The following is a 15,447-nucleotide window of genomic DNA, read 5'->3' on the forward strand; positions in this document are numbered from 1 at the left end:
GCTACAAATAAAACTGCTGTAAGCATTTATGGGCAGTATGTGAAAGTCTATCATAACTTCAGTATAAGTGATCAGAAGTGCAAGTACTATTGCAGTTGCATCTTTAGTTTTTTAATTCCAGAGTGACTGAACAATTCTGTATGCCCTCTAATGACATTATTGTTTCCTTGTATCTGTACCAGAGTTTGATAATAAATTTTGTGAATTTTTCTTTGTTTTAAAATCATTCTAGCAAGTGTATTGATACTTTACTGTGGTTCAGGTTCTCCATGTGTAGCTCAGATACATCCTGTGAGCTGCTATCTCTCGGCCTCCTGAATGTTAGCATTTTAGACATGTTCTACCACACTTGCTTCTAGACTATATGGAAATGAGTTTTAACTGTTTCCACAGCTTCTGTACTGTTTTATGTTTTTTTGTTTGTTTGTTTGTTTGTTTGTTTGTTTGTTTTTGGTTCTTCTTGATAGGGTTTCTCTGTGTAGCTTTGGTGCCTGTCCTGAACCCAATCTGCAGACCAGGCTGGCCATCTGCCTGCCTCTGTCTCCCTAGTGCTGTTTTATGTTCTAACCAAAGGTACATAGACTCTAATTTGTCTACATCCTTGCTAGCTATTATTATTATTTTTGTAGTTACTAGGATATTCAGTTGTATGTAAGGTTTTTGTTGTTTGTTTTTGTCTTCTTGTATAACCCAGGGTGTCCTCCAATTCTTAATTCTCCTGACTTAGCTTTAAGAGTTCTGGGATTATGAATGTCCTCCCCCAAACCTGGATAGTTTTGTAGCTTTTTTTAAAAAAAAATACTTATTTATTATGTATACAATATTCTGTCTTTGTGTATGCCTTGCAGTCCAGAAGAGGGCACCAGACTTCATTACAGATGGTTGTGAGCCACCATGTGGTTGCTGAGAATTGAACTCAGGACCTTTGGAAGAGCAAGCAATGCTCTTAACTGCTGAGCCATCTCTCCAACCCTGTTTTATAGTTTTGATTGCTTTGTTGAGCATCTTTACCTGTACTTTTGTGTCTAATAGAGATTTCCTCTTTTTCAGCCTCCTTCCTCCTCTTTGAGACAATGTCTTGTTGTGTTACACATAGTGATTTTACACTTCTGGGTTGAAGGCCCCTGCCCCAGTCTTCCTAAGTAGCTAGAAATAATAAAGTCAGTTTGACAAAAATCATTCTATTAGGCATGGTTGTGTATATCTGGGGGGTAGATCCTTTTATAAAGCTTATTATTCTCACTGTTTATATATCTGCACGATGTGTGAGGTCAGAGGACAACTCTGTAGAGTTGGTTCTCTCGTTCCACCTTTCCATGGGTTCCTAGGTTAGAACTCAGGTCACTAGGTTTATGTGTTAAGTGCCTATGTTTACTGAGCCATCTTGCTTGCCCTAGTCATCTTACATATCTTTAAATTTTTTTCTTTTTATTATTTTTAATTGTGTGTGTGTGTGTGTGCGCGCGCGCGTGCACGCAGGATGGGGTTTATATGCACATGTATGCAGGTGCCTACAGAGGCCAGAGGTGTCAATCCTCACTGCCTCCATGGAGGTACAGGTGTTTGTGAGCTGCCCTATGGGTTCTGTTGCCAGAACAATAAGTGCTTTTTAACTGCTGAACCTATGTGTGTGTAGATGTATGGACATATGGGCATACATGGTATGGAAGTCAGAGACAGCTTGCAAGCATTGTGTCTTTTCCAGTTTTAGTTCCCAGAAATCAGATTGTTAGACTTAGTGGTAAGCATGTTTACCTAGCTCCCCACCCCCCCTTTTAAAATCTTTTTCTTCTTGGTGCCATTTATTTTAATTCTTTTGGCATATATGAAGGTCAGAAAAAATATAGAACACTTCACAAATTTGGGTGTCATTATTGTGCAGGGGCTGTGCTAATCATCTTGGTATCATTGCAGTTGTTTTGTTTATGCACTGCTGAAACATGTACCCACCCTCCTTAATATTAAAGGGTGTTCAACATTTCTGGACAAGCTGAAATAATTATATGCCACATGTAATGTGGTATAAAATACTGGCAATCCCTTCATACCAAGTATTGAGATTAAAGACATGCACCACTATATTCAGCTTCTTGGTGAATTTTCATAATTTGAATGAATCAACTTTGTATTCCAGGAATAAATTTAGTCATGGTTTATACTTAAGAGTATGTGAAATGTACATGCTCTCACGCATACAGTTTTTGCCCATGAATTATTTGGAAGTGTTTTTAGCTTTTAAGCTAGGAATTTTCCTGTTAGTATTGTGTTGATTTATATCTTGGTTCTATGGTGGTTAAAGAACATATATGCATGATTTTAATTAATTTAGAGATGATTACTAGATAAATGACTCATAGTTAAGAGCACTCACTGCTCTTCCAGAGGACCCAAGCTTGACTTAAGTTCTAGGGGATCTCACACCCTCTTCTGGCCTCTCTGGACACCCGGCCACAGTTAGTGCACAGACATTTGTGCAAGGAAAACACCCATTCACGTTTAAAAAACATTTCTTAATGCCTAGAAAACATTGAATTGGTCTATATTTTCTGTAAATTTTTATGTTTAAAGTACTCGATTAAAGAATGCTATTTTTTTTCCTCAGGGCCAGATTTAGTCTTGTTGGGTAAATACGTTGTAATTTGCCCTAATTCAGTTGATTATTGCTTGTATTTTATATTATTTTTTCATCCTGCAATCATTAATCTCCAGAAGAACATAACAAAAATTTGAGAATGTGTTTAGCACTGAGGATTTATATTCTCTACTCCTCAGTGATGCGAAGCCCACAAGTATTTATCTGCTCTTCTGTATATTTATTTCAGTTTTCTGATGGAGTGTTTGCAGAGGGTGAGACAGTTGTGCTACTTACAGTCATTAAAGCATTGATAACAATTTAGGATGTGTAAAGGGATGAAGCTCAGCAGCAGAGCACTTGCTGTGAAATAGACAAAGCACTGTGTATTTCAAAATTTTAGTTTTGCTGTATCTAATACAAAACTATTTTTCACTTTCTGAAGTAAGCTACTATAAAAGTTTGTATGAACATGAGACTCAGGGAATATGTTTATCTTTGAACCTGACCAGATTCTTACTGCTCTTATGTTTAGGTCCCTTTAACAATCAGGAGATGGCAGAATGGTTTCAGGCGGGCTATTTTACAATGTCTTTGCTTGTGAAGAGAGCATGTGATGAAAGCTTCCAGCCTCTTGGTGATATCATGAAAATGTGGGGAAGGGTTCCTTTCTCTCCAGGCCCAGCTCCTCCTCCTCATATGGTGAGTATCTTCCTGATGACCTGGGATACATAATAGATTCAGGAGTACTTATTTCTCTTTGAATGACAACCCAGGGTTGCAGTGAAGGAGATAAAAATGGTAGTTTTCTGTCTCTTTTCTTTTGAATCAGGGTCTTGCTATAGGCTGGCTTGGAACTTGTTTTGCAGACCAGGTTGTCCTCAAACTTGGTGGTCCTCCTGGTCCTGTTGAGTTGCTATGATTATAGGCATGAGCTATTATACCCAACCTAGTATTTTCATAGAAGGAAATTGAAATGGTAATGGCCACTTTTGAATGGGAGAGTTATATTCTGAACAGTAATGACCATTTATTTCAACACTTATTGTGCATTTGTGTGCATGCATTATATACACTATATTGAATCTATCTGTGGTTTTTCTAGCCAGTAAAGAATGAGACTACTATCTTATCCTGACTACTAGGGATCTGGCTGCTTCCCATTCAATACTCATTTCAGAGCTTTTATCCTCTGTGTTTCAATGTGGTTGGCTTCTGTGAATTCCTTATTATCTTTTCTTAGAATGCACATTCTTTTCCTCTCACCTCCATTTCTTTTTTTTCATTTCATTTATTTATTTATTTATTTACTTATTTATTTATTTATTTAGTATACAACATTCTGCCTCCATGTCTCTCGCCTCCATTTTTGTCTTATTTTCTCGCTCATACAATTTCTTACATTTGAGGCTTATCCTAAAATAAGTGCCACTTAGTGTGTTAGAAAATTTTGAGGGTCCTAAACCTTTAGCTGGGAAATATTTTCTCTTGAGCCTGGCCTTAGCTAGAGGAGGTCTTTAGGTGTTTGTTTATGTAGCCTTTATATGTCTTAGAATAGTGGCTCTCCATTGATAAAAATGACAATATTCAATTTAGTGTGAATACTGAATGTCTACAGTAACCTACCATTGATTTATTCAACTATATTGAGGGCTACTGGTCACACCTTCACGGTAGGTTTTTGAGAGGTGAAGATGAATGTGATACGGCCTCGGTCATTAAAGAATTATGTAGGCAAGCCATCACTGGCCATCAGCTTTCTCTTCCATGATTCATATGTCATGTTTGAGGCTTGTTTTTTTTAAATCCCAAGAACAATTGTAGTATATCATTACTTACTGGCTTAATTTACACGGCAAGGTTTGAGTCTTATTTTCTGTCTTGAAGTTGAGATGTGTCTTTCATGTATCAGGAGCTAAAAGTTGCTCACTTTGTTCTTGACATGCTCTTATTCCTTGTCTGTTCCCCAACACAGTCTGTTGGGAGTCACAATCTGTACCTATTCAGATGAGGTTGTTCTTAAGCCTCTCTCTGTACCCATTCAACAGCAACTTTTGGGAAACTCTGCCTCCTTGTTTAGCTGTTATCTTTGCCTCAAGTAGCACTGATGAGAGAGCTGACCTTCATAAGCAGTGTTCTTAAAACCCGGGTTTCACCTGAATTGTTGTCTAGTACCTAACTCCTGATGTCTCTGAATTTAGGGTGCTTCCTGCCCTAACACATTGTGTATCAGATAACTTTATTTCAAGCTATAATCCATATGTAAGAAAGATAGAACTTCATACATGATTTGCCTAGGTTTAGTCTGTTATCATAGGTTTTTATTCTTATTATTATAGATCTTATATTTTTCTTTGTCTCCTTTTAACTTTATAAAACTATAAAATCTCAGCCATCTTACTGGAATTGTCTGCCTGTATTCTCTAACTTCCAGTGTATTTATAACACTTAATTTGAAGGAGTAGTTGCTCAGAGGTTTTTTTTTCCCACATATTTTCAACATTTTAAGGATAGTTATACCTTAGTTTTATGAACTGATCATGTGCTACTGAGAATTTCCTTTCCATCCCATCAACTGTTAGGTCATTTTACTCTTTTCCTTAATGTCCTAATTCTCTGATTTCTATATGACCTTTAAAGCAAGCCACTAAGATTTGGAGTGCTGGGTAATTTCTCAGTTACAATAACAGTTCTTTATGACACTGTTCAGCATTCGGCGTGAAGTAGTGGACAGTGCTGAATAAGAACCTTATGTGGCTTATGCTGGAGAACCATCTTATTCCACTAGGTGGCAGTGTTTAGTTTAAAAGACGGTAGGTTTTTTTTGTTTGTTTTTTTTTGTTTTTTTAGGTGTTTGAAGGGCAAAAGGTTGGAGTAGGAAGTAAAAGTCTGGGGTTTACTGTGCTATTAGGTGTGTATACTCAGTGACACCATCTCAATGCTGTTTATTTCATGGTACTTTTTTCTACACTCAGGGAGAATTGGACCAGGAACGCCTGACCAGACAGCAGGAACTCACTGCCTTATACCAAATGCAGCACCTCCAGTACCAGCAGTTTTTAATACAGTAAGAGCAGTGATGCAGTAGGATGCACTGCAGCACCAAAGGAGCCTGAGATAGAATCTGCTCCCAAGTCTCACCTTTTATAGTGAGAACTCAAGGCTTCTGTGATACTTGAGTAGCCTGCTAGTGGCATGTGTCCCACTGTCCATCTAATTTTAGTCTTACCCTTTTAAGTGCTGGAAGATTGCAGAAAATAACATCTAATTATGATTTTCAGGGTCTTTAGTTGCTGAGGAAAGAGTCAACAAACATGTTAAGAACTAAGTACTTTCTGAGGGACACAAAGGAAAAACAGGAAAAGGCGGGAAGAAGTAAAAATCACGCTGTTAGGAATGGTGTAGAGTGATGACTAATCCACTAAAGTCGTTATCTCTCTTTATTTTGCTGTCGTTGAGATAGGATTTAGCTGTGTAGCCCTAACTGCCCTAAAACTATGTTTTGCAGCCTTAGTCTCCTGAGCACTGGACTCTGGGGAAAGAAATAACATTTGTGCTGGTATATGGGTTGGCACTGTCTTCTTGGTGGCCTGCTGCCTCTTTTAAGCAAAACATTATTGGACCACTGACTTAACCTATAGATTGTCTGTGACTCCTATTAAATCATAAAGGCAGAACTGAGGAGTTGCAGCTGCAAGCCTGAAGATATTTACTGTTTGGAACTTTGAGAGTTAGTGGAAGGTATTATCTAAAACTTTCCAAGCTGAAACATAAAATTTGAGACTTTGTAGAAGTGATTTTATTTTGCAGAGTTCTTCATTTGGAAATAGGTGTTCAGATTTGCTTATTGTCACAATTTGGGAAAGGACTGGTACTGATCATCTTGACATTTTGTGATGTGTGGTATGCATATATTACACATAATTTGTTTCATATGTACATATATATGTATCTCCTTGAGAAACATCATGTGTGAGTTTTCTCTAGAGTGAATTAGAAAATTTCCTGTGGTTAATTAGCACATAGAATTATAAAATATATTTGATTGTTATTTCTAATTGTGGTTTAGGGAAGAGATGAGTTGGATTTTGTTTTGTTTCAAAATTTTATATATGGGGTAGATAGGTCATGTGTGTGTGTATACACACACACATACATACACTTTTGTTTTTTTTATTTTAAAGGCAACAGTATGCACAGGTTTTGACTCAACAGCAGAAAGCAGCTTTATCATCTCAACAGCAACAGCAGTTGGCCGTTCTTCTCCAGCAGTTCCAAGCTCTGAAGATGAGGTTGGTGGTCATTCCATTTGTCATATTCTGTGTGTATGTGCGCGCGTGTGTGTGCACGCACACAAGAAAGAGAGAATGAGTTAAGAAGAATAAAGATATGTTGATATGATGTTTGAGTTTTCAGCATCAGAACATTCCCACAAAACTTGTCTTCATGGTATATATAAAAATAGTGTGACTTGAAAATTACTTAGCTAGAAGGGTTTACATATATTAAAAAGCATTTACCTATAGAAATCTTTTGAATCATAATCTAAGAGTAATGATAATACTTGGAACCTGTAACAAAAGATCATATACCCTGGGATTTTAATTTCACTTTTACCCATGATATCTGAAAAAAAGATTTGATCACAGGGTCATGATTTACTGAATTCCCAAATCATTAAGCCATTAATCTGGACAAAGCAATTATGAAGACATTCTTAAATTCCTTCTACTACAGATTTTCATTCAGGGTGCTTGCCTCAGCTCCTGAAGTTGCCTCAGCAGTTGCTGTTCCAAACTTGTACTGTTTGTCTTAATCAGTCCTTCACATTTCTCATGTGAACCTTAACCCATGCGATGAGGTAAGCAGGTTAACAGTCAGGCCTCTATTACTTACGTATGTATGTATGTATGTATGTATGTATGTATGCATGCATGCATGCATGCATATATTCAAGACATTGTCTCTCTGTGTAGCCCTGGCTGTTCTGGAACTCTTTCTGTAAGACCAGGCTAGCCTAAGACTCAAAGGTCTGCCTGCCTCTGTTTCCCAAGTGCTGGAATTAAAGACATGTGCCACCACACCTGGCTTGGTCTCTATTTTAATGGTAAGCAAACTGTACCCTTGAGATACTGAGGGCTTGATTAACCTGATGTATAGAAGACCTTAGAGACAAGTGAGATGCAGTTCTTGGGTGCTATTGTTTCAAGACAGGGTCTCACTATATAGACCAGGCTACCTTAGAGATCTGCTTATCTTCCAAGAACTAGGATTGAAGGCATGTACCACCATACCCAGTTTTCATCCTTTTAAAATAGGGCCTAATACTAACAAAGCAGAAGCAGATCCATCTCTGAGGCCAGTCTGGTCTATATAGTAAGTTCCAGGCCATCCAGTGCTACATCGTGGGACTCTGTCTCAGTAAGACAAAACAAGACAACAGCCAGACAACTCAGAAACCTACTAGTAATCTAGAAATCCCTCTTTATCTGATTTTTCAAGTGACAGGAACACATTGACGTTTTATTTCCCTTTTGCAGAATATCTGACCAGAACATCATTCCCTCAGTAACTAGGTCTGTGTCAGTGCCAGATACTGGCTCTATCTGGGAGCTTCAGCCAGCAGCCTCACAGCCCACAGGTAAAAATTGAGCTTTGCTTATAGTGCAACATAAAGGATTTAGAGTGTAATAGTTATTTGTAGTTATTTTTAATGTTACATATGTCTATTATTACTAGTTTTTTTTTTTTTAAAAGAAGCTTCATATGTAGTAGATCCAAGAAAGGCTTTCTAGGAAGTGTTTGTATGTAAACTGTTTGAATTGTATGAGTCAGTTTCTGTTTTTATTGTTCTAACTAATGTAGGTTGTTTTGTTTTGTTTTGTTTTGTTTTGTGGTGCTGCAGCAGTCTCCAGACCCTTCTGTGGCAGACAAGGGCTATGCCACTTTTCCAAATCTCCAGCCCTGAAAAGTATTTTGTTTTTGATATCTTTGCTGGAGTGTGTGGGGGTGGGTTGTGTGTGGAAAGTAATGATGTTCTCTCTGTTGCAACTAAAGATGTCTAACCTTGCAAGTGCTGCCAAATTTTGGCATGAGAAATACCCACTTTAAATGAACACCTTCTCTTGTTCTGTGATACTTTGTGTGTCAAGTTAGAAAACTTGGGAGTTGAGATTTTCAAAATCTTTGTAATTGGTGGAGTAAGCTTGTTTTGTTGCTAAGGTATAATATACACAAAAGTGGAGAGTTTGACCAATAACGCTTATAGGCAAGAGCAATTGGCTTATAAATTCTTAATAACCAGTTTTTTTAGAGTTGGTGAGCCATCAAGTGATAGTTTGAGAACTGACCCTACAGAGTAGGCAGTAGAAGGGCCTAGTGTCTTCCTTCTGAAACCTTCCCAAAGAGATTAAAGGAAAACTTTCCTACTGTGTATATATTATTCTTAATTAGTTAGTTAGTTGTGTGTGGTATGTGTCTTTTTGTCTGTCCTCATGGAGGTGAGGACAACTTGTGCCAGTTGGTTCTCTTCTACCTTGTCAGCCCTAGGGGTCAAACTCTTGTTATCAGACTTGATGGCAATGGCCTTTTTTCCACTGAGTCACCTTGCCAGACCACATTATTCTTTTTTTAGTACTCATTTATATTTAGGTTTTTGGAGCTTCTAAGTACCTTAAACAGTTTACATGTAGTCAGGTCCTTTTAGGTACTCAATTGGTTTTATACACACAGTATTTAATTTGCACAGATATATAGTAATAGGTATGCAGAAAAATAATGTCTGGGGTTGTAAGTTCAGTGGTAAAATACTTGTCTAGTATATGCAACACTATTAAATCTCTAGTACCACAAAAAGCAAAATAGAGAATTAGTGTCAACAAACTTAACAATAAAATAATAGACTCTGAAGCCTTATTTTTTTTGTGTGTTTTATTTTTCTTTGAGATAAGGTTTCAGGTAACTTTGATTTAATAGTATCCAAGGCTGACCTTGAACTTAGAATCCTCCTGAGAGCTCTACTTCCAGAGTGCTGGCATTATAGAAATGTTTCCCCATGCTTGGCTTGGAAACCCTTAAATTTGCTTCTACATCTGGCTGTGTACTTTGTTTGCCAGTTGTAGAAGTAAATAAGGGGCTTCAACTCAAGACCAAGTGTAATTTGTAAGACCTGCCCAAGCTCTCTCCAAAGAGATGTAGCTCACATTACAACTATAAGATGACCAGCTGAGTAACATTTAATACATATATATTGTGTAACCACCTGGTTCTCTACTTGGTGTGCAATAGGAGATTGTATGGCTATTAGAAATCTCTCCTCTGTGGAATTTGGAATTGAATTACAGTGCCATTCTTGCCATGTTCCTTTTGAAGTTTTAAAGTTAGTTCATCTATAAAGATGAGGACATACCAGGGACTTGTATGGAGCATTACAAGGATGAAATTGGTTCTTCAGTAGATGTCTCATATTTCCTTACCTTCGTTATGTATTGAAGAGTATTTACAAGAATGTGCTGGCTCAGTTTCTTTTAAAAAACAGCAAAACATGGTGGAATATACTTTTAATCTCAGCATTTGGGAGACTGAGACGGGAGGAGTTCACATTCAAGGTTGTTTTGGACTGTATAGCAGACAGCCCCGCACACTCCTCCCATATACGATGGAGCTCATTTCAGGTCCAGGGAACCCCTTCATCTGCGGTTGTGTGACTACACTACACTCTTGTGCCTTACTCAGTTTTGTCTTTGTCTTACAGTTTGGGAAGGTGGTAGTGTATGGGATCTTCCCTTGGACACCACGACACCAGGCCCTTCCCTGGAACAGCTTCAGCAACTAGAGAAGGCCAAAGCTGCAAAGGTCTGGAACTTAATCTTCACAACTGTGTACCTTCCAGCTAAGATGCAAAGCTTTATTTCTTTTCCTCTGCTCCTATTTTTAGTTTATTTCTACTTAGCTGGGATAAGTACATTTGTATTCTATCTTTTTGTACCCTCCCCCCTCCCCCAAAAAAACACTAAAGACCTCAATTAAAATTGGTTAGTATTAAGTTCCTTAATGATGATCATGGTCATATGTATATTTTACTTACATTATTCTTGGTATGATTATTCATCACGAATACTGTTAGGAAATATCTGCTATATTGTTATAGATTCTTCATCTGAGGCTTGCATTCCTTGTATCCTCGGGCATGAAGCTGAAATGTTCAGCATGATCTTTAGATTCTAGAGGAACTAAGAGTCTTGAATTTTGGTTTAGAACTTGCCAAAACAGGATATCTATGCCAGAGCATGCTATGATTCTAATTGCTCTATTCTCGCACCCAAGGAGAGTCACACTTACTGCATCTTGTATCTCAAGGGGGTTGTGGTCTCTTTATAGAACCCAGAGAATGAAAAGGTCCATGGTGAGAGCTGTCTCCATAAATGAGGGAGTGTAGTTCTTTACAGTTCTTGAGTTTAGTCTCTTATAGTTCCTCAGTGCTTTTTGCTGAAGATATGTAGGTAAGAATAATGTATTTCAAGTAGTTTACCAGTTCTCAGGTGGGTAGGGAGATGTAGACAAGCGACAGTTAAATTTACAGGGTGGTCAGGAGTATATTTAGAGAGCTTAGAGAGGTGGGTGGTATTTTTGATAGTTAGCAGTTCATAAATTACTTTGCATTTCAAGATTTGTAGGAGTTTGGTTTTGTTTGTGACATAATCTCACTATTGTAACCCTGATTGTCTTGGAAGTTACACGGTAGACCAAGTTGGCTTCAAACTTGAGGTGGTTCTACTGCCTCTGCTTTCCAAATACTGGGATGTGTCACCATGCCTCAGCGTGGGTTTTCAGATATGAAAATTAAATTGCAGTTAAAGGAAATAGTACTAGCTAGATGGATTTGAGAACATTCAGGAATCAGGAAATAGTTAAGTAATTTCATCTGACTTGGAGCCAAGGTACAGTCTGAGGAGTGAGATGAGCAGGGCTGTCATGAGTGTCTTTGACACTCATGATGGAATTTATTTTCATGGCAAGGAACGCTGCCAGATAAGCCTGGCTTCCCCAACCCCCAACCCCCAACCCCCTTGGGTGAGAAAAGAGAAGACCTGAAGTGTAGTTGAGCTTAAACCCTGTATTCATTCCTAGCAGCCATGCTGGTAGCTGTTGAAACCTTATAGTCATACTGTTAGATCCCAGTCAATGGTGTTCTGTAGAGACAAGTAAAGAAATACCATACATACACTTGAGGACACTTCTGATGTTACTCTCATGTTGACCACTTTGTGTCCCACATCTTAGAGATGTGGTGTAATGTCATGTTAAGGGAAGAGGTGATCAAAGTGGGAAGAACATTCATGTAGTTTAGAAGAGCAGAAAAGTGATTACTATGCCATCTTGGAGCTTAGAGATTCAGGGTTTTATCCACACATTGCAGCACAGCAGCGTGCTGCTGAGTGTGTATAGCAGCATCAACCTCTCACTAAATGTTTTGCTTCAAATTACCCTATGCTTGCTGTCCAATCAATGGAAATTCTCTTTCATCATCCAGCTAGAGCAGGAGAGAAGAGAGGCAGAAATGAGGGCAAAAAGGGAAGAGGAGGAGCGAAAGAGGCAAGAAGAACTCCGTAGACAACAGGAGGAAATTCTCCGGAGGCAGCAGGAGGAAGAACGGAAAAGACGGGAAGAAGAGGAGCTGGCTAGAAGGAAGCAGGTATGTCTCTGGGAGCTATGCACATAAAAGAAGTTTTTGGCTCCTTGGTGAGGGCCTTTGGTGATGTGATCCCTTCCCTATCAAGAGCAGTGGGGAGAGAAGGCTATAATGGTGGGATTAAAAAACTCACTCACCTTCAGAAAGAACTTGTTTTCTATCAGTGTCTACTAAAGGGCTAGTGTTCAGTCTTAACTTTTCGTAATTTATTCATAACCTAATTAGATTTCAACTATTTTGAACTTGCTGGTAAAAACATGAAGTATTTTGGTGCACAACATTACTTGTTTTAAAGTCAAATGTGCTTTCAAATTAACCCCTGTGATAACATACATATAAAATTTGAAGTGTACAGTTAGTGGCATCATATATGTCCAGTTGAAGAATAGTTCACCTTCCCAAACTGAACATTCTTGACCTTTGAAGCAGTGATTTCCATTTTTTTCCCCCTGCTATTTAAATTCTTCATTCTGTCTCTCATGATTTTGACTACTCTGGGTACCTCATGTAGTCAAACAATGCCTGTCTCATGCAGAACTCTGTGTGTACAAGCTGGGTCACCCCTGAGTACCTCTTGTCTAGATTACTTAACTAATCTACAGTATAGATTTTCATGTGTTTTCACTGTTTCATTTTGAGTAATTAGATGACCTTAACTTGCTTGGTCTGTATTTCTAGTAGAGTATTTATAGACTCCAATGGAAGACTCTTCTCTGGTGGCTTAAAACATAGCTTTTGGTCACAAGTTTGTACCCATGATAAAATAAGTACAGATCTCTTAGAATTACACCATGTTAATGTAAGATAACAGTGAAGGACTAGAAACATGATTAAAGCACTGGCTTCTCTTCCAGAGGAACCGGGATTAGATGCCAAGCACCCACATAATGGCTCATAACCATCTATAACTCAAGTTCTATGTCAGTGGTTCTTAACCTTCCTAATGCTGAGACCCTTTAATACAATTTCTCATATTGGGATGACCCCCAAATTATTTTGTTGCAATTTCATAACTGTAATGTTACTACTGTTATGAATTGTAACATAAAATCTGATATATAGGATATCTGATATGTGACTCCCCCAAAGGGATTTCAACCCATAGGTTGAGAACCACTATTCCAGAGCATTTGGTGTTCTGTTTTGCCCCCTAAAGCTATCAGGCACTCATGTGGTACACAAGGCAGGTATACATTCAGGTAAAACACCCATACACATAAAAATAAATAAATCTTTTAAAGATAAGAGGTTATGAATTTGAGAGCGAATGAGACGCAGGGTCAAGGAAGATGATGTAAATATAGTATACGTGTATGAAATTTTTTAAAGATTCAAAAAAAAAAAAAAACCAGGCAATAGTGGCTTAAGCCTTTAAACCCAGCTTGGGAGGCAGAGGGAGCTAGATCTCTGAGTGTAAGGCCAGCCTGGTCTACATAGAGAAATCCTGTCTCGGGTGGGGTTGAGGGTGGGTTAAAAAAGATAGGCATTTAATTCTGCAGCACTTAGCGTTCCTTTTCTACATGATTCTATGTTGTACTTTTTGGTGGAACTGTTATCCTTCAGAAGATGTTCTCATGACTTTTCTTCACTAGGTTTTGATGTATATGTAGATTTAACCTCTTTATCCTTTTTGTTTTTAGGTGATTAAAAAATAAGGGCTAAAAAGTACCAACAGAGAAAGTAGCACCTGCGTTCCAATATTCTGTCTAGGGTTAGCAGTAAACATGTGTCATTATCCAAGCCAGGGTAGACTTCTTACTGTTTTGCAGTGTACTAATATTTTAAATAGTTGGCTTTTCGTTCATTTTATTTCTTTTGAAGACAGCATCTCGCCATGTAGATTAGGCTGGCCTTAGAGTTATAGAGGTCTTCCTGCCTCTGTATCTTGAGTGCTGGGATTCAAATCCTGCACCACCATGTCCAGCTTCATTATGTTTTTTGTTGTTGCTATTGTTGTTTGTTTGCTTTTGTTTTTATCTGCCACTCTTCTCCACCCCAACAGGGTTTCTCTGTATAGCCCTGACTGTCCTGAAACTCATTTTGTTGTCCAGGCTGGCCTTGAACTCAGAGGTCTGCTTGCCTCTCCCTCCTGAGTGCTGGGATTAGAGATATGCACCACCACTGCCTGGCTTGTTTTTTATCATATATACCTGCCTTCTCAACTTACATAGTACTTTTCACTCCAGATCTTGTTCTATACCTACAGAGACATAAGTAGCTCATTACCTGTTCCTCTTTGAATACTGGCAAGCTAGAGCTTCACACACATTCTATCCACCCTGCTGTTTTCTTTAGGAGGAGGCTCTGCGGCGCCAGCGGGAGCAAGAGATTGCACTAAGGCGGCAGCGAGAAGAGGAGGAAAGGCAGCAGCAGGAAGAAGCGCTTAGAAGGCTGGAGGAGAGGAGGAGAGAAGAAGAAGAAAGAAGGAAGCAGGAAGAGCTGCTACGCAAGCAGGTGACAAGATACTTAACTGTGCTGATTGGTTTTGAAGCTACGAGTTTGTAGTAGGAAGCAGCTCTTCTGAGGTTTCTCAGCTTGCTGACAGTTAACCAAGAGAAACCTGAGTGTTCTGAGGCTTGTTACTTCAGTCTGTATTCTTTACCTCTTCAAATGAACACTTGTTCTGAGGGAAACAGAAATCAATCTTTCTCATTTTCTTCATCTCTTTGGTAAAAGTGCAAAAGGTGTGGGGTTTTAAAAATTTATTCTTATTTTTGAGATGGGGATGGATCTCACTGTGTAGCTTTCTGTGTTCTGGAGCTCACTACATAATCACTATGTAGATTACATTACCTCCAATCTCACAGAGCTCTGCCCACCTCTGCTTTCTAAGTGCTGAAATTAAAAGTATGCACCACCATTAAAAAATAAAATCCATAATAGCATGGATTTTGGGCCTTTCTATTTTCTATATGCTTTTTTGGTGGCATGATTAAAACACTCAGGTTTTGATTTAATAATATTTAAGTTTTCCCCACCAATTTAAAGTTTTAGTTCTCTTAGATATGTAATCTTTATATTCTGAAAATATATTCTTTGTTAAATAAATGTTTTTACCTGTATGCTCCTTTAGACTGTGGTTTGACTATATCCTTTGTTCTTAATAGTATCTTTGTAATGTTTTTGAGAATTTCAACAATGAGTATACTCTGTTTACATTATTTCCACCTCTGTCTGTCCTCCT

At 38.3% G+C, this 15,447-nt stretch overlaps 1 protein-coding gene and 1 non-coding gene across 7 annotated transcripts in view; one reads left to right on the forward strand and one right to left on the reverse strand.

Annotated features, from left to right (window-relative positions):
• Gigyf2 (GRB10 interacting GYF protein 2) overlaps window positions 1–15,447 on the forward strand; it is a 133,051-nt gene that overhangs the window by 91,276 nt on the left and 26,328 nt on the right. For all 6 annotated transcript variants that reach the window (XM_050123096.1, XM_050123094.1, XM_050123098.1 and 3 more), the window contains 7 exons: window positions 3,108–3,274; window positions 5,548–5,639; window positions 6,757–6,864; window positions 8,113–8,213; window positions 10,326–10,426; window positions 12,105–12,266; window positions 14,559–14,717. In XM_050123096.1, coding sequence (XP_049979053.1) covers window positions 3,108–3,274; window positions 5,548–5,639; window positions 6,757–6,864; window positions 8,113–8,213; window positions 10,326–10,426; window positions 12,105–12,266; window positions 14,559–14,717 — 890 coding nt within the window. The remainder of the gene's footprint in view (window positions 1–3,107; window positions 3,275–5,547; window positions 5,640–6,756; window positions 6,865–8,112; window positions 8,214–10,325; window positions 10,427–12,104; window positions 12,267–14,558; window positions 14,718–15,447) is intronic.
• LOC126489128 (U6 spliceosomal RNA) lies at window positions 1,838–1,942 on the reverse strand. The gene has a single exon (XR_007588865.1). It is a non-coding gene; the product is annotated as a U6 spliceosomal RNA (small nuclear RNA).

Source organism: Alexandromys fortis, unplaced genomic scaffold, assembly GCF_014885135.2.
Source record: "Alexandromys fortis isolate MF-2015 unplaced genomic scaffold, M_Fortis_MF-2015_v1.1 scaffold_213, whole genome shotgun sequence".
In the NCBI taxonomy this organism is placed as follows: domain Eukaryota; kingdom Metazoa; phylum Chordata; class Mammalia; order Rodentia; family Cricetidae; genus Alexandromys; species Alexandromys fortis.